Below are 25,563 nucleotides of genomic sequence, written 5' to 3'. Positions count from 1 at the left end.
GCTTGGTATACCAGTCTTTCTAACAATATTGGGAATACTAGCCAAATTCATCTTATGTAAGGGGAACCAATATGTGAAATGTTTGTGCTAAGCTTCCATCCAGCATTTTGCTTTCTTTCAGGTTTTCAGGTAATTTTATTTTATTTTCTTTCATAGTGTTACAGTCATCCCCCCTCAGGAAACTTTATGGGAATAAAATCACAAATAGTTTTTATCTGGAATGAAGCAATGGCTGACTCCAGAGATCCAGTCAGTTATTTGTCCAGAACTGTACCTAACAGGCATTTAAATCCCTAAATCTTTGTCAAGATTCACGGTCCTGCAAGTTAGTACCATGGAGCAACTCTCCCTATGCCCATTGTGGTCCAGTGTTGGTCTCACTTTGATCTGCAAGTTCTAAGTCAGGTTTTGCAAAGGCTGCCACTAAGCCTACCCATCTAAGCCTGCCACTGCTCAAACAGAGCTCATAGAAGCCTCAGTTCCTCCAGTTCTGCCAAATTAGTTTACCTAAAGACAGATACAGAGAAAGGGTCTGGGGGCAACTCCCTGTGTTTCTGTCAGAATCTCATTCCGTCAATGAATTCAGATTCTTTACCCGATTGCAGTGCACCACTCTTTAGAACTGCTGTCTTAAGTCCTATTCTTTTCACAGTTTCTTTACAGTTCAGAAGCACATTTTTATGTGCTACTTAAGGGTTTCAAACATAGGCGTTCCTAACAAAACAACATAAAACTGCAAAATTGCACCAGAGAAAAGTGATCAGGTTTTCCTCTGCATCCCTATGAGTACACAAGCTTTTCCTCCCTCTAAAGAGTCCTAGCTACAGGTTTATGTATCACTCTCATGATCTGTGTCTACACAGTATGCCATATCTTTGTTTCTCACCATGTCTACCTTTTCTCACTCTCGCTTCTTTTTTCTACCCATGCCTTCACAATCTCCATTTCCTACTTTCTCTTTCATCCCTGTTTCACCATCTCTTTCGCCCTTAGAAATCTATATGCCACCTATTTTCTTTAAGCAGGAAAATGTTGCATGTGTTAATCTTTTTTACCTTTTTGTCATCTGTCTGATGGCACAGGTGTTTGTATTTCCCTCTTTTCTTCCTTGTCTGGAAGCATGTCTGTGCATACTTTCTACAACAGTTGGCAAGGAATGAGGCTTACACACTTCTGAAAAAGAAGTACCTAGGCTGAATAGTTTTTATGTGTAGGTACACTAAAACTATTAATTATGTGTGCATAAGGGGTGACTTATGAATAGAAGGGGTTTTTTACACTATTACTTACACACTGATATGCCTAGGATGTGTGAATAACATCTTGTCTGCATTCAGATACATGTTGGAAATAAACAGAACTTAAATGAGTTTCTTTTTCACTCCTGTGGCTGAAATAGCATAGTAGACGACAGCAAGAAATTGCTTGAATACATGGTTAAAAAAATGCCTAAAAATACAAGGGTAATAGAGAAACAAGCATTCTTTTTTCGTGTGATGACTCAATACTGAAGCAATCATATTTTTTGCTATTTGCTAACAGTGCCTAATAAATCTCAACAAGGAGGTATGGGGTACAAGCTGACAGACTTCACCATGTTCTTAGACCGAATGAACTCCAAGTTACCTACAGATGAGGAGGAAACTGAAACAAAGTATTGGCTGGTAGAATAGTCTTTGTTTCTTCATTGACTACACACGATACAAAAGGATTAGAGATAGTACATACGGAAGCTCATGATGTCACTTTTAAAGGCTGCTTTTTAACTATAAGCAGCTTAAGGGAAAAATATATGAGAACATTCAGCTCTCTTTCCTTTGCAAAATTTGTTATTCCATGGGTTCAAGGATCAAAGTGTGGCAAAATCTATACAGAATAATTCTCCAAAAATGGAAGGGCAAAGGATCCAAATTAGAGACAGTCCATGACAAAAGAAGAAAGCTTAAAACAGTTGTAAAGGGAGCCTCGCATCTACTGAGATATGCATCTAGACACCCATCATAGCTTTCAAAGGCGATATTATTGTCTGCAAATCCCAGCTCCCAACTTCATTATTCAGCAGCATAGTCACAGTATCTTTTCATGCCTTTTATAGAACTGCTATATAATAAACAAGGAATCACAATTAGAAATCATGAAAAGTAGGAAAGTAACACTTGTATATAATGGATAGTTCCCTCACCAGGCCAACGACCAAGTTAAGTGCAACATAAACTGAGTATTTGTACCTATATCTGATGCTTCTCAAATGTCCGTTTCTTCACTCTCTGACTACATTTTACTCCTCTGTAAACTACGTTCAGGTTCAATGATATAATAACAGAATTAAAACCACAAAGATACAGGTAAACAAATAACTAAAACTGGAAAGGTTTAAGGGTTCTTATTAATTTTCTATTTGAGATCCATTTGATCAAAAGAGTTTCTTACATTTTGAAGAGATCTGAACTGAACTAAAATCAGTAATATCATGACTTTACCTACTAGTAAGAATCACCAGTGTGACAGAAAGAATTCTTTTGACTTCCTAAGGCAATTATAGGGATCACTGTTTGAGAACCATCAACCTTAGAGGGTGCTCAGCACAAAAGGAACTGAACTCTGACTTCTGAGTTATTTCCCCTAGAAATGGATACTGCTTTTCAATAAATTTGTCTCAGTTACCTTTCCTGTGTTACTGTAGAAAGGCCCATACGAGCTTCTAGGAGAACTTCTGCCAAGAAAGAATGGTTTGAGCATGGTATTAACTTGTATAAGGTACTACTAGAGTAGAATGAAAGTATTTTTTGAGCAGAGAAGAGGTATACTATGACATGTGTTGGTTCGTGTCCATCCTGGAAATATTTAAGAGGAGCCATGAAACTACTTTTACAAGGGATTTCCTCACTGGGCATAGGTAAGCTGACCATCACCTTTTTGATCATCACAATTTGCCCTGTCCCTTTTCCCCTCAATACTATGCCCTGGTATCACAAACACATTGAATAATTAGAGTTCCTCCTTTATACTTTATCCTACTGTAGCGGATAAGCTCCAGGAAGACGAAAGCAAGATGAAATGGGCAAACTCCAAACTATTTGTCACAAATTTCAAGGCTCTTAAACTATTAAAAAGGAGTCTGGATTCTATGGAGAGTTAATTTGTCAAGCACAGATATGGTGTCATATGCGGTAGCTAGATGATGAAAAATGGACTTGAAATATATCTATTGTTAGGGAAAAATCATATTCCTAGAACTTTGGAAAATGAAATTTCTTCATCATGGTAACTGCTTGGTAAATCTTTGAACCAATCCATAGAAGTTTATTATGTAGAAGGGGGTTGCAGTTCCCTTTTACTAGCACAGGCTTTTGTGAGGCAAAAAAAAAAAAAAAAAGAAGGAATGTTACGTATTTATTCCAGACCATCTTATCTGGCCAATAGAGGCTCACTGAATTCCTGAAACAATATTGCATCTGTGAGCATCAGTGGAAATATGCATCTCGCTAATGAATACTATTCTTATCAGCAAGGGGTCATACAATAACAGGATCTGTTACACCTCCAGTTCTTACCTAGTTCTAAGAATTTTGCCTTTTGGTGCTGGTCCTAGATTTTTGTAAAGGGAGCCTTACAGCCTGAGTGTGTCAAAATTCTTCCATTGCCTAATTTTTGCTAATAGGCATGAATGAACTTTGTGTAACCTATACAACCAATAGATACTTTATAAAAGAAGCAGGATATCCATTTCAAAACAATCCAGTATTTACTTCCTTCTTCACCTTCTTCTGAACCTCCAAGGTTATCATCTCTTCCTTTACATAGCAGGTACTTTACTTAAAAATGGCAAGCCAAACTTCACAAGAAAACTATGCTTGCAGTATTACTTTCCTCTGCCCTGAAGTATCTGTATTTTTAAGCCTTCTAGGGCAATTAGCATTTTGACATGGGAGGTCTTCATTTCATATGTCAGCTAGTTTCTGTGTTCTCTGGCTTCACTGCCATGTCACCCTCAACTATGCTTTATATCTCCAGTATTTCCACTTCATTCATGTATCAAACTGTTCTTGATTGCATATAACAGAGCTAGTAAATCCATTCCTTTGCTACATGTCACACATGCCACAACATCACAAGCCCTGTGTCCCCTGGCTGCCACTCACTTGTTTTGATTACCTGTGAAAGACACTGCCATATGTTGACATCCCTGCTGCCCATGTGATTTCCACACTATCACCTCTTCTAGGAAGGGGATGAAGCTCATCGGGCCCACTGAGCAATGATACAGAGCCAGCAGAGAAATGAAGTCATGCCTTTTGCATAATGATGATACAAATACTTCTGACACTGACTACAATGGAAATGCCTCTTGTATAATGTTCTCTTAGATAATTTATTAGCAGGGAACACGTATCACTATTCATTTCTTCTTTCCATATCCTGCACTCACTGAGCATTCAGCATGAGAAGGATTAAATATCTCTGCTAAATATACCGGCTGTGGTGGGTTGAGCCTGGCTGGATGCCGCATGCCCACCAAAGCTACTCTATTGCTCCCCTCCTCAGTCGGGCAGGGGAGAGAAAGTACAAAGGAAGGCTCGTGGGTCAAGATAAGGGCAGGGCGATATCACTCACCAATTACTGTCACGGGCAAAACAGGCTCAAATTGTGGAAATTTAATTTAATTTATTACCAATCAAATCAAAGTAGGGTAATGAGAACTAAAACCAAATCTGAAAACACCTTTCCCCCACCCCTCCCTTCTTCCCGGGCTCAACTTCACTCCCAATTTTCTCTACCTCCTCCCCCACCATACATACAGAGTGTATGAGCTCTCCCAGATGCACAACAGCTTGTCAGCCTTTCTACTGTCAATTCAATTCACAGTGATCCCTCCTGCATGGATTATCTTAAAATAGCACAGTATAAATGAAATCTTGCAATTATCACAAACACCCAGGTGTTTGGTACGGCGAGATGGCCTATAGGAGAGTTGCTAACTTGGCTTGGAGAATTTGTGTGCTTGATCAGTATTTTCTGAGGGCAGTGGCCACAGTGTCCGTACATACTGCTGCAGCAACACACGGCTAATGTGACTTACTACATCCGTATGAAAAAGGTAGGGGTAGCTGGTCCTGCTGTTGTCCTTCTGAAACTAAATGATAAACAGCACAGGAAAAATAGAGGTTGGAGAGAGAAGCTGAAGGAGAAAGAGAGATATTAATATAAAGCCTTGTTGGCAGACAGCCATGCTACCTTCAGCTTGCCAAACTGCCACAGCCAGCCATAAGGGCTTTCCCCTTTTTCTCTTCCTCCCTTTCTTGTAATAAGTTACTCTTGCAGACATTAACTTGGTTATTCTGCTAGTTGATGAGATGCTGTGTATTCTCTTATTCTATTTTCTGTTTACCATTACATAGTGTACAAAATGACTTATTATTGCTTTTCTAGATTTGTAAACATTATTCTCACACCTTTTTAAATAGCCCCCTATTACTGTAATTATGAACATGTTGTGTTTGTACCATCCTGAAAAGTGGTATGTGTAACAGAAACATGCTGTTCTTCTGTAGTGATAGGAAAAATAATATTGTTCATTTGAACTTGGTTTGGCTTAGTGGGGTGTTAATGCACTAAAGCGGACATTATTAACAGTATAGCTTTACTTAAAAGGCTACAGGAAGGAAGACCATGTTGCATTGCAGAAACATTATATTTGTGGGGAAGCTGATTATTTAAGCCAGAAATTAATAAAATGTGAAGCTGATGATGCTGTATGTTCTCTTCAGTCTCTATAAATGGCTAAATATATTAGAGAAATCAATGTATCAGTCACACTGAATATATAGTAAAATATACTAGTTTCCAGTAACTAAGAGATTCTATAGTAAGCATCCTTCCTATAGATTTCCGGATCCACGTGCAGGCTGAGGGTCATAACCTAGGCTTGTGTACTGGGAAGAGCAGAGGTTAGAAACTCGCAAATCTTGTACTATCTGATAGTACTTTTCTGTATAGATTTGCTTTGCTTTGCTGTCGAGTTGTACCTTGGAAGAAATCCATGTGCTTTGGTGTCCCAGTTAGTTTCCAGTAACTAAGAGATTCTATAGTAAAAGAGTTGTAATCTCCATGTACAGCAGAGAAAACATGAGGAGGAGATAGCCAGCATTTGCATCAGGCGTCCTTCCTATAGATTTCCGGATCCACGTGCAGGCTGAGGGTCATAACCTAGGCTTGTGTACTGGGAAGAGCAGAGGTTAGAAACTCGCAAATCTTGTACTATCTGATAGTACTTTTCTGTATAGATTTGCTTTGCTTTGCTGTCGAGTTGTACCTTGGAAGAAATCCATGTGCTTTGGTGTCCCAGTGACTGAAAACTAGACACTTAAAATGTTCTGTGTCTCCTTGAGTTGTTTGTCGTCTAGCTGTCTTTGCTTTGCTGTCGAGTTGTACCTTGGAAGAAATCCATGTGCTTTGGTGTCCCAGTGACTGAAAACTACAGACACTTAAAATGTTCTGTGTCTCCTTGAATTGTTTGTCATCTAGCTGTTCCACAGTCTACAGGAACCTTACGCTAACAGATGAAGAGTCTAAATGAGCTATAAACGTCTAGGCCTTTATTAAACAAAGTCAAGTGGGAGAGGAAAAAATCTCAGAATTTTTGTCACCTACATGCTTCTTTCCAATTCTAATAGCTGCTTTAATGCTTTTCTATCTGTTCCCCCTACTGAGGTTTCTATTCTTTGCTTAGTTTCCCTTTTGTGCATTTTATTCTCTGATGTACGAGATGGTCTGCTAAGTAACACATTCCAACCTCAGTCACTGAATGTGACAGCCGTGCTATATCTAATCATGAAATGCTGTGCTCAGACACTTGACAGTGTTTGAAAATATTACTCTTGCTCTAAAAACAATGTGAGGAGTTTAATGTAGGTGAATGCAACTATACTGACAATTGGAGAATGATAAATTAAATTGGAATACTATTTTTTTGTATTGTAAAACAATTTTGGGGTTTTTTTGCAATTCAACTATTAGAAGTTTTTCCACGAGGTTTCAGACAAAATACGAAGCTCATTTTTTAAAGACTGTAAACTCTGTAAAATTCAGTTTTTTCAAACGATAGGATAAATCCTAGTTCAAGGAACTGTATTTTAAGGAGAAGGGTTGAACTGAATTGAGGCTTACAGTGAAGCATCTTCAAGTATCCTGGAAAACTGAATTAGATTTTGCAGAGTTCTGTTACTTTTAAGATTACCCAGGAGGATTGTTTGTATTTCTAGCAAAACTCTAGAAAGCATATAATACATGCAGAGTGGAGTTAACTTGAAATCCTGTTAATCATGTACTTAGCATGTGTGTTTTTAGGACAGAACATACTTTCGTGATTTTGGCCCATTGTTTGTGATCTGTTTGAGGATTCCTGAGAATAAAAAGGCTATATCTAAATCTAGGATAATACTATCAGATGAAGCTCTGTCAAATTCAATAGGCAGAAGTAGATAAACTGAGCTACTGTGTACCACTTTGTAGTTTTAATCTTGGAAAATTGATAGTTTGCAAAAAATAAAGAGAACCGGTCTCCAATTTTATAGTTGCCCTATGTCCTCATAGGTGCTCATTCATCATTGTTTTTTCAAACTATCTGGTTTAGATGAGAAAAGAAATCATATTAAATTAAATTTACACATTTAACAGAATATACTGCTTTCTAGGTTGAAGAAAATAAACTAAAATTGCATTCTGGACACACAGTTACCATTAACAATATTGGAATTCTGGTGTTTAACAAGCCAAGAGCAACTCCAGAACTACATGTCTGTAATGAAATCTTCAAATGTTATATCTATCAATTAAAGCTTGTAATTATCTCACCAAATAAAGAATGGAGGTGGGTGTACTTACTATGTCAGCACGATAGCCACAGCATCATTTAGGACGCTCTCTCCAAACAAGAGCGTGTACAAATCTGCATCCACATGCAGCTCATGGAAAATAGCAAGGACTGTCACTATATGGAGACAAAGCAAAGTGAGTTTGTTTTTTTCATATTCCTCTGGCAGTTCAAGAAATAAAGCAATGTTAGAATATGGGTTTTGAGAAGTAGTTGTTACCTAAGTGGATAACAATAAATTAAAAGAGATCAAGTGAAGTACCTAAGACCCTTAAATCCAGCAAGTCTGTAAGTTTCGGTGCTTCAGCTGAGTTAGGAAGCAACTTTCCCTCTCACACAGAGAATCATGCATAATGAAAATGTCACAGCATTTTTTTACTGTGCATAAAGCACTTTGATCTCATGACCAAGGAGAAATAAGGGTGCTGAAAAGATGGGTTTTGCCATAGACTTTGTGCATGATGAGAGTAGTGGTTTACCTATTTTAAGAAGGATATAATAACATTTATCCATCTGTTATGCATGTTCACTGAAGAACATGCATAATAACGTTATACCCAGTTCCACCAGCAGCGTAATCACTTTCACCTGAAGTGTAGCCTATCTGTAGTCATGAAGCCCTACCATCCAGATCTGAATACTGATACTTGTAACTCATTTTAAGGTTCCTTCAGCATATCAGTCATTTAACTCCCTTCCTTCTCCTCGAGTTATACACTATATTTGATTTTTAGCTTACCAGTGCAATAGAAAAAACTAGAGCATGTTGAATTTAAATTGAAGTTGGGCAAATCATCTAGACACAAATCCTCAAGGGCATTTAGACACTTGGCTCATATTCAGGTAAGTCCTATAGATAGTAAAGGATGCCTTAGTTGTTTTATGCCTCAGTTTCCTTACCTGTAAACAAATCCTTCCCAAGATCTACCTAGCACTTCATAATCTCCAAATGAAGAAGGCTATCTATGTTCTGTGTTGATATTCTTCTCTCCTTACATCGACAAAGCAGAGCTTTCTCTTTTCAAACAGAATTTAACGTAAAGGCCCTCAATTATTTGTGTGGTTAAAAACTACACAGTAACTCGCTGCTTCACTAGTGCTCAATTCTAGTACATAATTATGCAGTTGACTTATTCCTCATAGCCCAGGAATGTCAAAGATTAGGAGTGCCCCTGGGATGCCATGTTACCATCTGACATTTTAGAAATTAAAATTATATACTTTTACATTGAGATGACTGCTGATAATTCACACAAAAACATGAACATATGATTATGCTTTGTCTTAATAACATTACTTGGAACTTTGAGATCATTACTGATAAGATTTTTTAAATGGTACTTAAATATCTGTGTAATCTAAAAATCAGTTTATAACCCCAAAATAGATTCTCAGTTCTCCTGTGAGATTTTATGTCAAAGTGATCGCTGTTGATGTGTTATCTTTGAAGAATTTTGGAAGTGTTATTCTACAGAAGACAATTTAGGAGATGTGTGTAGCTGAACATTTGCTGATACAGCTATATTTAAATTAACTAGTTATATTTAACCATCTTGGTAACCTCAGCTATCTACTCCTAGTGCAGTTACAATTTAAACTAGGAAAAGAATTCTTTCTCCAGAACAGCTCAGAGGCATAGGAAGAAGTTTTATTTGCAAAAGGTATTTTCTTGGTTCACCGGTATCTATATTCAGGTTTTTGCTTGATTAGCAATGCTGCCTTAATGTGCTAAACGTAGACCCAATTTACTCTCCCATTCTTTGATGCCATTGGCAAAACAACAGAGTTATTTTCTAAAACTACTTGCCACTTCCAGCTTTTTCTTATTAGCTAATTAGTTTGGACTCACATTAATAGTCCCTGCAACAATGATAGATGGAAAAGAAAACAGTAATCGAAGTCCAATGTACATTGGTAACCAATCAAAGTTGGTATGTATGTGTAGCAGGCCAAGCCAATTAGACACATGCCTACACATTCCTCTCCTTCCTTTTGCCTCCTAAGAAAACAGCAGCGTTCTCTTCCTGTTTTCTGTCCCAACTCTGTGCCAAAGATCTGACTTAAAATCTTCGCAAATGAAGGCAAAATAATAAAGCAAGCAACACAGTAATGCATCAACTGCCCCTTCTGGGAGAGAATCCTCAGTTCACCCAGTTCTCATAAAGAAACTTACATTTCAAATGTTTCTCCCATTCCCCATGGAGGTTGGTGGATTCTCTTTACAGCATTGCCTGTCCTTGACTGAAGAATTCTGGTCTCTGCTCTGTCCATATGTTTATCTGCCCCAAGGCACAGCAAGTTTCGGCCACACCACTGCTAACAGATATTTATCTGATCTGGTTTTAAAGAACTAGAGTGATGCTGGTTCCACAAATCCCAAGGCAGACTAACCTGCACTTTAGTATTCATACAATTTATAAATGCAGCTATTCCTGAATGTCTAAGTTAAATCTCCCCTCCTGCTCTTCAAGTCTGTAATTTCCATTCCTAGCCTAATGAGACGCGAATAATTTGTCACTTTTAATTCCCTTTTTCTTTCCAGCAACATTTTGCCTATTCAAAGACTCATTTCAGACATCTCCTCCCTAAACTGACTCACTTATTTCAATCTCCTACTTTCGGTAGTTTTCTAGCTCTCTAATCACTTCTAATCAGTCCATATCTTTCTTGAAATACAGTGCCCAAAATCAGATCCAAATGGTGTAGTTGACACTTTCTGTCAAGAAATGGAGTGAAAAGATGCTGTAGAACATGTGTTAAACCCTGTCTTCCTTTTTTTGCTATGTATTGGTACTGATGACTCATTTTCATGTTGTAAACTTGGAACCTTTTTCAGCAGTGAATGCTCATTTCTGATCTATTTATTGAGTTGATTACTTCTAAGTGTAGCATTTATCCTTGTTGATTTTAAATCATTGCAAGTATCATATTGAGTTCTAATTGTGTCCTTCAAAATGTTTGCAACCTCCTCTCAGCATAGTATTATACATTAAAGAAGCAACCTCTACTGCATTGCCAACTCATTAATGAATATGTTAAATAGTATCTGCGTAAGAACAGAGAAATGCATAATCTTTAGCACATCCACCCCATTTAAGAGTTCAGTAAAACATTTTCACCTTGTTTTGCCAACCACCATCTAGTAATTTCCTCAAGATCACATTTGCCTTCATTCATTACAAGAATCTATGGATATAGTTCAGAATGGGCATATTAAAAGGGATGTGACACTCTGCTATGGAAGAAAGTTAATTTAAATTATTCTTTGGAGAGAATAATATTCTAGGAATAGTCATTATTGCCCAAAGTAGCCGCATCACATTTTTTCTGATAGATTACTTTAAAACTCAAGAGAATTAATTAAAAAATTCAGTATTTGCTGTGATATACCACAGTAACATATCTAATCCATGAGAACTTTCCTATCTAAGCAAAGATCATAGACTCTACGTTGCAGTAAGTCTGGCCTCTCTGACGGCACTTTTGAGGAACAGTATGTAGGGCTTGTTTTTTTTGTGATAACTACTCAAAGACATATAATTTATTAGATACAATACATACTATAAGAATACCAAATGACTTTTCATTAAAGTACACAGCATCTCTGTATCTCATATTTCAATCTAAGCATGGAATTACAGAGATAGAACAAAGAACTAGATGGCTAGAGGGACAGGTAATTGGGGGACAGCAAACCAACATCTTTTGTGGCAGTAAAAACTGACACAAAGAGAAAAAACATGTATCAGGACTCCCGACTCAGAAAGGGTTGTGAACTTCATTAAAAAATTCAGTGATGGGAAGCCTGAAATAATGAAGCATCCAAGATTTTTCAGTACTTGTGGCAACAGAAATCTGACTCACTTCTTCCCTGACTTCACAGACTGAAGTAGCTAACATCTCTCAGCCCAGCATGACTTTGGTTGTACCCATGTCAGAGCAAGTGTCTGTGGAGCTGGTTTGTGAAAGATAACTATTGTCATATGTAGAAACAAATTGGCTTGTTATTAATTCCTCTAAAAACTGAAATGTCAGCAAACTACAACAATCCTTAAGGTGACGGTATCCAATACTTCTTTGCTCTTGTGACTGAAAAGAATAAGGAAACTCAGAAAATGAATGAGACCATTATTTAAAGTACTGGTATTATTGTACCTCAATTTTTTGATGAGAACTATTAATATCTTTCATAGCTCATGGGCCTAAATTCTTTTAGGAGGATGGTATCAAATGGGAAGAAAATAAGATGAGAGAAATCTCACTTATATTTACTATCCGTTTTTCTCTAAAAAGGACAATCCCAATTTTAATTATAGTCTCTGTTCCCTACTAATCAGTCATGCCACTCACAGATTAGTTCAGTGGTGAATAAGAAGGCGGCAGAAAAATATTTTAATTAAAAACACATCTATAAATAGCCTTATATAACCACTGTATAAAATGTATTACCTTGCTGTATTTATAAATTATGCTTCTTAATGCAAAATCCTTCAATTTTATCAGAAACAGAAACTGTTCTTTCTGATAAATATCCAATTTTATCAATAACAGCAGCAGTGCAACTCACATCTTCAGTTCAGCTGTAACCATAGTAACTTCAAATAGAGAAAAGCATTGTGATTATCAATATGACTAAAGGTAAGGGAGTTCACATAGCTCAGAAATAGCTCTGCTTCAGCAAACCTCGTGAAGGTAAATCTATGCTTGAAATGTCAAAAGTTAAAAAATAAAGAAGTGCTAAAGGCACATGAAATGTCTTTGGATTGGAAGGTCATTGCACAGAATGAAACAGCAAAGACAAACTGCCAAAGTTGTAGTTTCCAGTTATTTTTTGGTGGCTGAGGCAGAGGTCAAATCTTTTTATTCGTGTGCCAGTTTTGTCCTGTCACTCACTTTGTTCCATTACAGCCACTGGTACCTGAAGCAGCCTATTGCTGGGGCTTATTGCTGCGTCTGCCTTTCAGCCACAGAGGACAGTTGTCAGGATATCCTCATCTGTGCTCACACGTCAGGCAGTTTCATTTTGCAGGTCTCTGATGCTCAGGGTCCGAGAGCTGGGGGCTCCACTCCCCACCCCAGCACCTTTTCCACAGTCTCTTTGCTGCTCTTGATGAGTGATATGTGCACCAGAACAGAGGGAGGAACTGTTCCATCCCCTTTGAAGGGATCACACCAAGAAACTTCCAGAGTCAGGTTATATTAGAAATCAAAACACAGTACTAACACAAGGGAAACCTTTTCAACAGCGAAACAATGAAATCAGCTGTTTTATGCAGATGAGATAACAAGAAGAGATGATTGCCCCAACTACATGATATATGATACCTATTGATCAGAATAAAGAAAAATTATAAATACTGGTCTGATGTTTTAAATCAAAGACTAATGAAGGGATAATTTGATAATTTTAAAATTCTATTTCTTAGAAATTAAATCTCTCATCTGAAGTCTTGAAATGAGAAGCTTTTTCTGCTGAAAATGATAAATTATGGGAAGGAGATATTTGAAGGAGATTCATTTGAAAGTAGCCTTGCTTTGTCCCTGAAGTTTCTACCTTCTCTTTCTACAGACATGAGAGTTTTTTGAGGCATCCCTAAGTATCACAGATGTTTGGAGATCACAGCCTATAAGGCAAAACACAGTTGCAAGTATAACCTGTCATAAATTCATTTCTCAATCTTAATTCAAGTGCTAGTTTTCTGTATAAGGGAACTTACAGCATATAAGAGCAATTCTTCTGAACTACTTTCATACAAAAATCTCTATATTAAAGATCTTCAAATACCCTTAAAAACTAAAACCTACAGAGTGCTCTGACATAATTTCCTTCTTCCTAATCATATTAGCAACTTTTAGCTGGCATACATTTGTTTACTGCCCTGGTAGTAAAATTCTTCATTTAACAGGTAAACATCTACTAGTCATCTTTACTATTACAAATAAGGAACTTAAAACAACTTCCGTCAAGTCAACAGGTGAGTTTTTAACATCTTGTGAGACTTAATTGCTTTCCACAGCCAAGGGAAATTAAATCTCTTTTTAAAATGATCTCATAATCCTACACAGTGAAGAATTAAGTGAAAAATCAGGAATTCACTATTTCTTCTTAGGACGGTAATTTATTATTCTATCCTACTTCTATAACATTAACATTTTACCAGAGATTTCTTTTTTTGTGAAAGCTAGATATCACGTATAAAATCGTAAGACTGATTATTTTATGGCCTAGCATGTATCAGTCCTCCAGGGAACCATATTTTAACTGATTGTGGGATTCCAAGGAGCTCTTTACATGGCTTGAAATTGTAATTCACTAGCCAATCCTTCAACACAATGAAATATTTTCAGCAATGTCTACCATTTAAGCAAGAATTTCATTCAAAATTCTCTAAGACTTCGAAGGACTGAAATTTACAGATAAGATCAGTGAAAACATGAAACAGCTTAGAATATTGTGAATAGATAACAGAGGGAGCAAGACTGAACATTAAAAAAAACCCTTGGACATGCACAGACACTCTATATAAGCAGAAGAGTAATTACAAACAGTATTGATCAATGATAGTTAGTCACAGTAAAAGTAGTTTTCTCTACTGCAGTGTTAGCTTTTTAAGCCTATTTAAAAATCTGGGAAAAGTAATCCTTTTCACTTCTTATTCCTTCCAGCGCAGGAGGAGCTTCTCTTTTCTCATGATTGTTCCAGATTAATCAGTGGTGATTGAATCCTATTATAATCAAAATCAGTGCGTTTGTCTTACATATTTCTCCTTAGAAGTCAACACATTTGTTTATGGAACTAAATAGTATTGGACTGGAAAATGGGAAAAGAAACTAAGCCAACTGCAAAACTCTATGCATAGCACAATCAAGAAACATGCTTGGAAGATGTAAGCAACCTTTTATTCCATGAGCAATTTATTTTCCTAGGTTTTCTTTGTGCTTTCAATCTCTGTGTTTTTCTCTTGCTTTGAGGATAGGCTCCAATCATGTGCTGAATCTTATTAAAGTAGTTGGGGGATTTTATAAGTAGCAGCATATTGGATGCTTGGGTTAATTTGAGAGTAACAATTTGATGCAGCTTCTACAGCAATCTTGCAACAACTGGTTTTGTGGAAATAAATTGTTTTAGACCATATTTTTAACCCATCAGAATGATAAATCACAAGCTCAAAGTCTTTTGTTAAATATTGAGGGTTGTTTAAAGAATGGAACAAATGTGTGGAACAATGTTGCTTTTTGTAATTTCTTTTAATAGCCATGAATTTGGAAGATTTATTCATAAATTTCTCAGAGAACTTCTCAAGGGTAGTTAACACTAATGCAGCATGTCATGTGCATCACAAAATTCTTTCTGTTCCACTTCCTGTAACAGCTCAACTGAAAATTTTGCAAAAATCCAATCTATCCTTGCAGACTTTGTACTTTGTCTCTTTGTAGATAACATATAAAAAAATCCTTTTTTCATCTCATCCTTCACTATTGTCCCACAGATGCAAAAAGCAATACTTTCCTTTTAATATCAGAGTACACTTATTAACATCTTCATGGACAAATCTATGAAACCTAGGCTAACTTTGAGGTTAGCTCCTTTTTGATTAGGAGGTTGGACTAGAAGACCTCCAGACATCCCTTCAAATCTAAATGATTCTGTAATTCTGTGATTCCAAAATCCACTGAATCTGTTTCCCAGACTTGGGTCTTTAATGTAACATTAGGCTTTAAATCTCACATCTGCAAATTCAAGTCACCCTGTTGGTATCTATCTTTCTAGCTGTATTTATCATGAAAGACTGCATTCAAACTGTAAACTGATACCTTATGACCAGTATTTATATGGCCAAATCTGAAAGCTAGGTTCCCCATATCTTTAAATTGGGTTAGATCACACATGAATGCAATGTCTAAATTATTAATTATGAGGCTCCAGCGTTACAGCAGTTCTTACATCAGCAATGAAAAGAAAGGTGTCCTGAAGACTGGAGAACAATATTTTTCCAATCTCCCCAGCAACTTCGTTTATAAAGTTTGTGAGCTAAGCATAGGTAAACCAGTTACTAAAACAAACACAAGGGATCTCTAGAGTAAATTTGATGTACGATTATCAGAATATCAGACATTTAACAGTTATGGGAATAAAAAAATCAAAAACAGAGACTTTGAACATTTCTATGGCACATACAGGTGTTACAGTCATATTTACTTTTCTTAATTTTGAAAAAGTAATTTAAATGATTACCTGGATCCGTGGCAGACATCAGTGATCCAAAAAATAAACAGTCAGTGAAGTGGAATTCCCATCCTTTTAACTGGCCAATGGGTACCATGGCTTTCACAAAACCATACATTATCAACCTGTCAGGGGAAGGATAAGACAAGAATTCAGACAGAGTATATAACACTTATGTTTAATTTACAGTATTAAGCAAGTTCTTATTCTCTTCAGCTTCTTTTAAATAAATGTATCACGTGAATACTGAACATAAACTGCTATCATAAAAATTCTGCCCTCCTATTCAACTCTTCAAGTATTGTATCAAAATGTCACAGACAATTCCAAAGCAAAGACTTTTCTGAATAATTGTCATCTGCTGGGAGCAGAGAACAATGCTTTTAGCTGTTTATTTTTCAAAAGGAATGATAATGTAAGCTTAAGAAGACATTATTAAGATTAATTTGTCTAATGTAGAACATTTAAACAAAGGCAGTTCTACTATCAGCTCTGTGGCTTGCTCTAATATTTCTAAATGAATTGTTTTATTCTATCAGCTTTCAAATGTTAGCTGTATTCAAAGTTCCAGATAAGGTCTCCAAAAGAGATAGATATTTAACAGCTCACAATGACAGTGAGGCAACAAAGTCACACTTCAAAATGCACTGATAAATCCTCCTTAGTTTCACAGGAAGTGTTATCTTTGGTTTATACAACAAGGTAATGCTATCTGAGATGTGTATTCTAACAAGAATCTTGAAATGTCTTGAAAAAAGGAATTCACCTGTTAAGACCTATAGTAGATTTTTAAATTTTTGCACATTTCTAATCTAGTTAATAAAAACCTGCATTGCATTCAATACTTTTTCCATAAACACAACACATAAATTGACAGCTGTGGTCTTCTAACTACAGACTTAAACAAAAATACTTTAAACAGAGCTACATGCATTCACATACTTAGCTACATTTTGCTCTCAGCTGTAATCCTAAAATGTTTCTGAAGTTGCGTAAGTACAGAAGGTCTGAGTAACAGAGAAAGTGCTACTAAAGAAACAGCCTGACAGTTAATTACAAGTTGTTTTCAGATACTTTACCAAGCTGTAGACTTTCTGAAGTATAGTAACATTACATTAAGAGGGAAGCAGATAGGTCACCACAGAATTCCCCAATGGGAATGGGAAATCCCCAATTTGTGTACACATTTACATAAGCTGCCTAGCCAACAGTTAGCCACCAATTTCCTAAAGCAATTTATCCAGCTGTGGGTCCCCTGGATTGATGAGCTCACTTTCTCTCAACTCTCAAAGAATAATGCTTCAAGACCCTGCAGTGAAGTTAGTCTTGTTATCCCCAGCACAAATATGTTTGCTTTAAGGAATGAGTTCTTAAAAAACCGACAGTGGTGCTGCTATCCTGATTTGCAGTTGTCTCAAAAGTCAACAGTAACAGAAGTGAACGTATGCATCGCTTTTAGAAATAATTGCTCAAACCTGCTTGCAGTTTTGACCACAGGTACTCTTCTGACTCAGTTAAAAATATTTAAAAATAATTAATAAAATGAAGTTTTGACTATCTGGCAAATTTAGTCATCTTTAAATACCCAGTGTAGACATCATCCTGGTCTTTAGGATTGTTTCTTATACACTACTAAATATTTTCATTATGTTTCTGCTTACTATCTGTACAAGTTGCAAATGAACTGGACAAAATGGATTAAGGAGTCCTTCATTGACATAAAAGGTCTAAGTTTGCCATAAAGTTTAGTACAGTAGAAGACTTACAGAACCTGGTCTTAGTTCACATACCATTCAATTCTTGGCTGCATTGAAAAGGGAAATAAACCTGAAGATTCCCAGACTAAACAGTGGTGCTGACTTAATCACTAAGATGTTAACCCTCATCCAGCAAAGAAAAGAGAACAGCAAACTCAGAATATTGTTTTTTTTAAAAAAAAATCATGAACTACTTACTACGTTTTGCTAATGCTGTACAGATTTAACACATATGAAAACATGCACAGAAATAATTTCCTGTTGTAAATTAATTTTTAAAACACACTGGTTTATCTTTTCTTTAAAAGCTGTATATTTTAAATGAAGTTAATACATTAAAGTGATCATTAACTATCATTTATCAGTGATTTCTTACTACACACAGCCATACAAAATGCAATCCCCCCCTTCACTTTAAATAACTTTACAGTAACTTTAAAATAACTTTAAAACAGAAATAATTTATAATTTTCTAGTCACCCCAACATTTGGTTTCTTGTCTTCTGCAAACTACACAAAAAGTTCACCTAGAGGCTATTTTGAAAACCAGAAATTAAAGGGCAATTCTGAACCAAAGTAAGTTTTATGATGTTTGTAAAATTAACAGAACTATGGCAGTTTATACTAGCCAAGAGCTTGCTCTCAGGAAAATAATTTAATAAATTCATCGTAATATGATACTAACACATTCACTAAAAAAATGGGAGTTTGCCTTATTCTTTTCTCTAGATATATCACAAACAGAGTATGCATGTGTTTAGTATTTTTTAAAATTCCATTTCAAATAAAATTGCTTTCGTTATCCTGCACATGACATCAGATCCTGTTCTCAGTTTTAGAGATTAGAACTAAATCCCAAGTCTAAATCACAGGAGTTACTCTGCATTTTAGACTGGTAAAACTGAGATCAGACTCTAACCCTGTGTATTCCGGCTTGCAATTTTTTACTACTCAAAAATGTCACTCTGGCTTTATCATTGTCTTCAGTGACAGAGATTATTCAGGTGGAACAGTCTAATATATAATGAAATTTAAACAATAAAGCAATTTATTTATGAGGAATATTAACAACAACTCTTTTTAGAATACTAGTTGATGATGTAGCGTGACTTTTCCAGTATATATTGAAAAGTTGTATCTCAGCTGGATACTTGAGCTCACAATGATAGTGGCATTACACATCATCCAGTACAACTGTTCTGAGTGGAAATCCATGAAGGAAAGCATACCCCAATGACAGCAGGACATTAATCCCAAGGAAACACCCTGCACTGATGTCACTATTGCTATTATAAACTAGAACTGAAAAAAATAGCCAGTGTTTTTTACGGCTGTTGTCATTTCATTTGATACATCTAGGTTATTTTTAGCAAGTTTACACCCACCAAGTTTCAGAAAATCTGATTGCTTTTATTAATCTTCAACAATTCATTTAATATATGTTAAAAAAAATATTGAAATAGCTGTTAAAAAGTTGCAAATAAGTCAGTGTGTCAGTGATTCTGAATTTCCTCCAGAATGTTCCTGTCCCACTAGAACACGTTTCCCAACCCAGTGCTCAACTGCTGATACAGAGCAGGCTATTGACACCAAACAAGATAACAATATTAGGAGCTCTGAATCTGTTTAGTAGGACAGTACCTCCATTGTTCTGATTCCTGCCTGTAAAATCACCATTTTTACTTTACTTTTTTACTAATCTAGAATGCCAAGTTTTATTTTTCATTATTTTAGAATATCAGAACTCAGGTCTTCAAGGCTGCTTAAAAGAAATAGAAGATGAGTTGCAAATCAATGTAACTCTAATTTCCAATGTGGCTTTAAAAATCTTAGCTTTAAAATACGCTTGCAAAGTAGTTTTATTTCATATGCTTTTTTAAATCTATATTGTAAGTTCTTTGGGAAAGTGATTGCCCCTTATACTACGAGATCTTTATCTCTCTGTTCTACATCATGCTTCTCTGATAATAAACTTCATAAAATAACTGTTATTTTCTGTATATATCTGGACTTTCCATTTATACCACAATGTGTGCATCATTTAGAATACTGTATTAGCCACCTGAGGCAGTGTTCTTTTATTTCCCCAAAATGAAGTAGCAAGTAATATTCTGCGGAACAAAAAGAATGAGGCACAGATGTATGAAAGGAGTTAGGTGACTTATATTGAAAATCTGAATCTTCAGAGCTGCTGCCTTAGAGCCCTACTACCCTTAATTTTCATCTATAAAGCCTCTTAATTCTCATCAAGTCTTTTGGGGGGGGGGCTTGTCTAGCATTATGTAATCCATGTACTCATTGTCTAAAGATCCTTTGGGATTCACAAACTAGTGAATGATCTGTCTTGCCAGTGAGGTCTGTTAGAAGTATGCTGAGACCTGGACCTCACAGAACCCAAAGCTGAATGAAAAAGAGATTGTTCCACTTCACAGTCCCTTTTCACTCAACTCTAATAGAGCAAGACACGTAAGCCTCAGATTGAAAACCCTGCTCCACCTTGTTCCCCTTCACTTTTCCTAGATACTAAGAACATGCCATAGGAGACTCTAGGTTCCCAGTGCCTAGAAGCTGTTCCACTTTGGTTATCATTAGCCATTCATTAAACTAAACAGCTAGAAATTGCATGAATGTGAAAATGTGACGTGATATCAGGTGATTTGGGTCCTCATCCTGGGTGATGGAAGTCTGAGCTTGAGCCTATACTTTGACCTCTAATTTTTTTATCTCCTCTGTCCCTCCAGCTTTGTATAGGTAACTTGAAGGTGTGAATTCTGCTAGGTGACAAAGTGTCTCAAACCATGTCTTTTTTGCATCCAGGAATATAGGCCTGTGCAAGGAGCTACATACAATCAATAAAGAGTAGGGAGTTGATTTGGGGTTGCCCTACCTCCATATCAACTTCTTATTGTCATGAATAACTACGCAAATTCATCAATTTATTTGCGTGATCAGAAACTAGATGATTAGTAACATTATACTTTGAAAAGAAATGGTAACTAAATTGATCAGTAATAAACAGTCGCTAAAGACTTCTCAGTTGGACTTAGTGATGATTCAGTACTGCAAATAATATTTGTGAATAACTGATTTGGTCATGGGCTAGAGAAGTGATCATCCCTTTGTACTTGGCACTGGTGAGGCCACACCTCAAATACTGTGTTCAGTTTTGGGCCCCTCACTACAGGAAAGACATTGAGGGGGTGGAGCGTGTTCAAAGAAGGTCAATGAAGCTGGTGAAGGGTCTAGAGCACAAGTCTTACGAGGAGTGGCTGAGGGAACTGGGGTTGTTTAGCCTGGAGAAAAGGAGGCTGAGGGGAGACCTTATCGCTCTCTACAACTACCTGAAAGGAAGTTGTAGTGAGGTGGCTGTCAGCCTCTTTTCCCAAGTAGCAACTGACAGGATGAGAGGAAACTGTCTCAAGTTGCGCCAGGGGAGGTTTGGACTGGGTATTAGGAAATATTTCTTCCGTGAAAGGGTTGTCAAGCATTGGAACAGGCTGTCTAGGGAGGTGGTTGAGTCATCATCCCTGGAGGTATTTCAAAGGCACGTAGGTGTGGTGCTTAGGGACATAATTTAGTAGGGGCCTTGGCAGTGTTAGGTTTATGGTTGGACTTGATGATCTTAAGGGACTTTTCCAACCTAAATAATTCTATGATTTGCAATATTAATGAAGTAATACAATAGAAGAATAAAACTCAGATTAGCTTCGCTGCAGGAGAGCTGACATTTTCTAGACCCAAACATAATTTTGTTTAAAGTGTGGGGAGGAGCCCAGCAAGCTAGAGCAAGTATTTTGCCACTTCAACAGGAAAAGGAAAAAACAGTAATGTAATGAAACACAGGAGAATTCAGAATTTTCCAGATTATGCAAGTTTTACAATTACAAAGTGCTTCATCTCTAAAAAATGCTACATACAATGGTGTCATTACACAGTAGAGGAGATACCATATAAATATTTGACTTGCTGAAGTACGAATCATCTTCTGGGAAACTAAGCTTTAACTACCATAATTTCCAGTATGAATCGGCAAGTGGACTACATAAAATCTCAGTGCAACAATGCAAAATAAACTTTAGACTGGCAAAAATTCCAAGTAAATGACAGACACTGAAGAACCAGAACAATAATTCTGTAAGGCTTAATGATTCTGAGCACAGGGTTGTCCTTACATTTGTGAAGCTGGACTGAATTAAAGCTTGCCTATGTGAAAAACAGGGGAAGAATCTCTATATGTAAAATGTCCAGGTTTTTTACTACCACAGTTCTGCTGCTACTAACCTTTTATTGCCATGCATTGAGGAAACGAGTTTGGAGAGCACGTTGGTTGTCTGGGTACTGCTGGAAGTTTCCAATGAATTTGTTTATAAAGCTGCTGTCTAAGAAGGCTACTCTGGGACCGAGACATTCTTAAACTAGCTGCTGTTTAAATGTAGAGGGGAAAAAAAAAGAACCTTCTCCTAAGAACTTTACAGCGTAATTACTACACATGAAACTATCTAAATGCTCAGGAAGAGCTTTAGATGCAGCTCAACAGAAGCCTATTTTTTTTTGCAAGAGTTTCCTTTAGTAACAGCTAGTTTTAAGAAGGGATCTAAAAAGAGGTAGTGAAATTGCTTTGGGGATTTTTGGGAAGCTCTTGTCAGAAAGTTCTAAATGGTAAAATTCTATCCAATATACTGCTAGTAGAAGAAAGGTAATTTGTAGTTTTAAAGTAGAGGGAAGCAGGGTATGTATGTCTGATACAGAATAGAGTGGGGAGGCTGGAGGAAAGATGCAAAGAAAGAAGCTGTCAGGGGGCTGGGAGAACAGTTTTAACAGAAGCATTGTGAATAGCCACAAATGGGATCAGACCACACCTGTGAAGGAAAAAGATACTGGAGTTATCAAGACAGGAACGAAGAAAACCTGGCAAGAGTTTTAGCCATATAGGTGGATGAGAAAGGCTGTAAAAGAAACATGTCAGTAGGCAGCATGCCCAACATCTAAACACATAACAAAAGGCTGTACAATACCTAAATGCAGCTGGTAAAAATACAATTCAAGTTACCAGTATTTCTAGGAAGGCAAGACAACATGGTGTCTGAAAGAACTGTTGAGAGGGTCTATATATGCATGAACAATGAACAAAGCGGACAAGACGACAATGACAGGCAGGTTACCTTTGCATAACATAGTGTAGGTACATGTGAGATAAGACAAATACAAGTTGAAATAAATCCTATGAATCTCTCATGATAAAAATATGCCTGGATGGTGCAGTCAGATAAAGAGACTTGTGCTGAGCTTTGCTTCCCTAAAATTCCTGGCCAAATCCTTGGCTTGCATGAACTGGCATCACAGCACCTATCCCTCTGCATTAGACCAAACTGAAAAAAATATGGCAATAAACACAAATTGGCAGGCTCATTTACAGGATGCTGCTTCTTTGATAAGTAACTGCGTTCTTATATGGAAGCTGAAGTTAAATGGAAAACCTATCAGTTCTAAAAAAATCCACTTTTAATTTAAAGCCATAGGGGACATAATTAGAATGTAACAGAAACTGCTAAGTGAAGGTGTACAATATACACACCAGATCCTCAATACACCCCCATTTTCCTGATGATCTTAGCAGTTGTATTTTCTTCAGTTTTGTTATTCATTGCAACGTCACTGATGAATCTCACTAAGGGTCTTTATTGTGTTAAAGGTTTAAAAAACATAATTCCAGTTTTAAAGTATTTGTGCAGTTGTGCTATGTAGCATGAATGAGATTTCTAGTTTAAATCATTCTTACCAAATGTGTTTTCTAATCTGCGGAGAATTTTTCATCTCACACTTTAACTCCCTAAAGAATCCTACTCTATCTAGACATGATTATCTTGTAGCCTGAAGCCAGTTGAACATAGCTACAGACTGTAATCATGCAAGCAAAGATGAAAAAAAACTGAGTTGCATTTGTTCCTTTTAACAAGGAATAGCAATATTAATGAGCTAACAACAGGAAAAGTAGAGGACTTTATTCTTGCTTGTATATGAAGTAACATAGTGACTGACTGATCGATATCACAACAGTAATAAAAAGTCACTAGTCAACATTTAATATGTATGCTGAAAAACATAAATAGCAGAGATGAAAATGAAATTCACATTCCTTTATTCTGATCTTTCTATTTCTACCACACCAATATATTCCTGTAACTTTTTCTATACAGTGAAATGCTTCACATCAAGTGTTTTGGCTACAGTGATTCATTATTTCAAAGTGCTCTTGTATGCTGGTATATTCTTCTTTTTGTCATCTTTTAAATCAGTTTTGTCAGAAAAATAGCCTTTTGTAGAAAGGGTATTATCATGGGTTTTTCTTCAATAAATCTTTTACTAACTAATCAAAGCAAGAGAAAACCTCAGTGAAGTGTCTCAGGTAACAATAAACTAATAATAAATTTACCTTAAGCTATTCTGTAAAAATCACACAAAAAGAAAGCCTGTTTGGCTATAGAAAGAACTGGAAGAACAGAAAAGAAACTGGCTTTGCAGATCCACTGCATACCTATTTACCTGAGGCACAATGACTGTTCAACAGCTGAGTGTTAGAACTACATGCATAGCTTTAGCATCTATAGATCTGATGAAGAGTTAAAGTCAGCAGAGCTGTGCTCCTGGGAGGACGTTAGGTGATGTAAGAAGTGCTTTTGCTTAGCATTTCCCAACGAGCAACGGAAAAGATCTACCACCAAGATTTTTTTAGTAGTCACAGATTGTCTTCTGTTTGCTTCTTAAATCAGAAGTTTTGATGGGAAGGCTTAATGGCGAGAAACACTTTACACCTCGGAGATATTATGTATGTCAGTATGAGTAAGAAAGGCTGTGTTTCAGTAACTATGGTAATATAGGTAGCTCAGCTTGTTAGATATTCCTGTGGTATTGGACTTCTGGGGAAGTGATGACTGTTCAGAGTTACTCAGACAGTCAGGCAAACAGATACTAAATGTGGATTAAAAAAATCCACCCCAGGTTTCTGTATCAGCCAATTTGGGGGCTGCTGGTAACAGTAAAAGTGAAGAGATCTGAAACATGCTTCAAAATATTTGCCTTAGGTTCTACAACCCACCTTTATCGGTATAGGACCAAAGCGAGAGACTGTCCTTACACTGAAACTGGGAGAGATCAGTTGAAACACATGCAGACGTATCTAGTCATGGGCTTCAGCAAGGGGCGTGCACGCAAGACGGTAGCAGAGGCGTGTGCTAGTCTGCCATCACTTTATCACTGAAAGCAAGCCCGGAGGTTACTGTGTTTGCTGTATCTGCACCTTTTGCTGTAGATCTACCCAATTCCAAGGCTCTCATGCCTGAGTAAGCTAAGTTCTTTGACTTTAGGAAAGGCCAACCATATTTGTGTTTCATGCTTTAGGCCTGGCTCGAATGAGACTACGCAGAATGCCCAAGTGGTCAGAAAGCCTGAACGTCTGAGCCTTTGCTTGCTTAAAAACAACCTCCTATGGGGTCATGCTCAAGAAAGTAAAGAATTGCTATATCTCAGTACGAATTTTACTTCGGTTAGTCTTCTGTAGTGTATTTGACCATGGAGAATATCTATTGAGATATAGAGATGCTTTCCTTTAAAATGGAAGAAGCATTTTGCCCTGGTTCAAAATCTCAGGATGCAATCGTAGGCTTTGCCAAGTAATGCCAACAATGTAGCAAAAGTAAGGCAGGAGT

General features: G+C 36.8%; 1 protein-coding gene across 1 annotated transcript in view; it reads right to left on the bottom strand.

Annotated features, from left to right (window-relative positions):
- The window catches only part of SLC9A9 (solute carrier family 9, subfamily A (NHE9, cation proton antiporter 9), member 9), a gene marked incomplete at its 5' end in the record, with an annotated part of 157,502 nt that extends 141,277 nt beyond the window's left edge, over window positions 1-16,225 (bottom strand). Inside the window, 2 exons of the mRNA XM_010295160.1 lie at window positions 7,885-7,990; window positions 16,110-16,225. Coding sequence (XP_010293462.1) covers window positions 7,885-7,990; window positions 16,110-16,225 — 222 coding nt within the window. The remainder of the gene's footprint in view (window positions 1-7,884; window positions 7,991-16,109) is intronic.
- Window positions 16,226-25,563: the final 9,338 nt, after the last annotated feature.

The sequence above is a fragment of the Phaethon lepturus genome, unplaced genomic scaffold (assembly GCF_000687285.1).
Source record: "Phaethon lepturus isolate BGI_N335 unplaced genomic scaffold, ASM68728v1 scaffold4629, whole genome shotgun sequence".
Lineage (NCBI taxonomy): Eukaryota > Metazoa > Chordata > Aves > Phaethontiformes > Phaethontidae > Phaethon > Phaethon lepturus.
The sequence above is the reverse complement of the archived record's forward strand: the minus strand, read 5'-3'. Positions and strand labels throughout refer to the sequence as shown.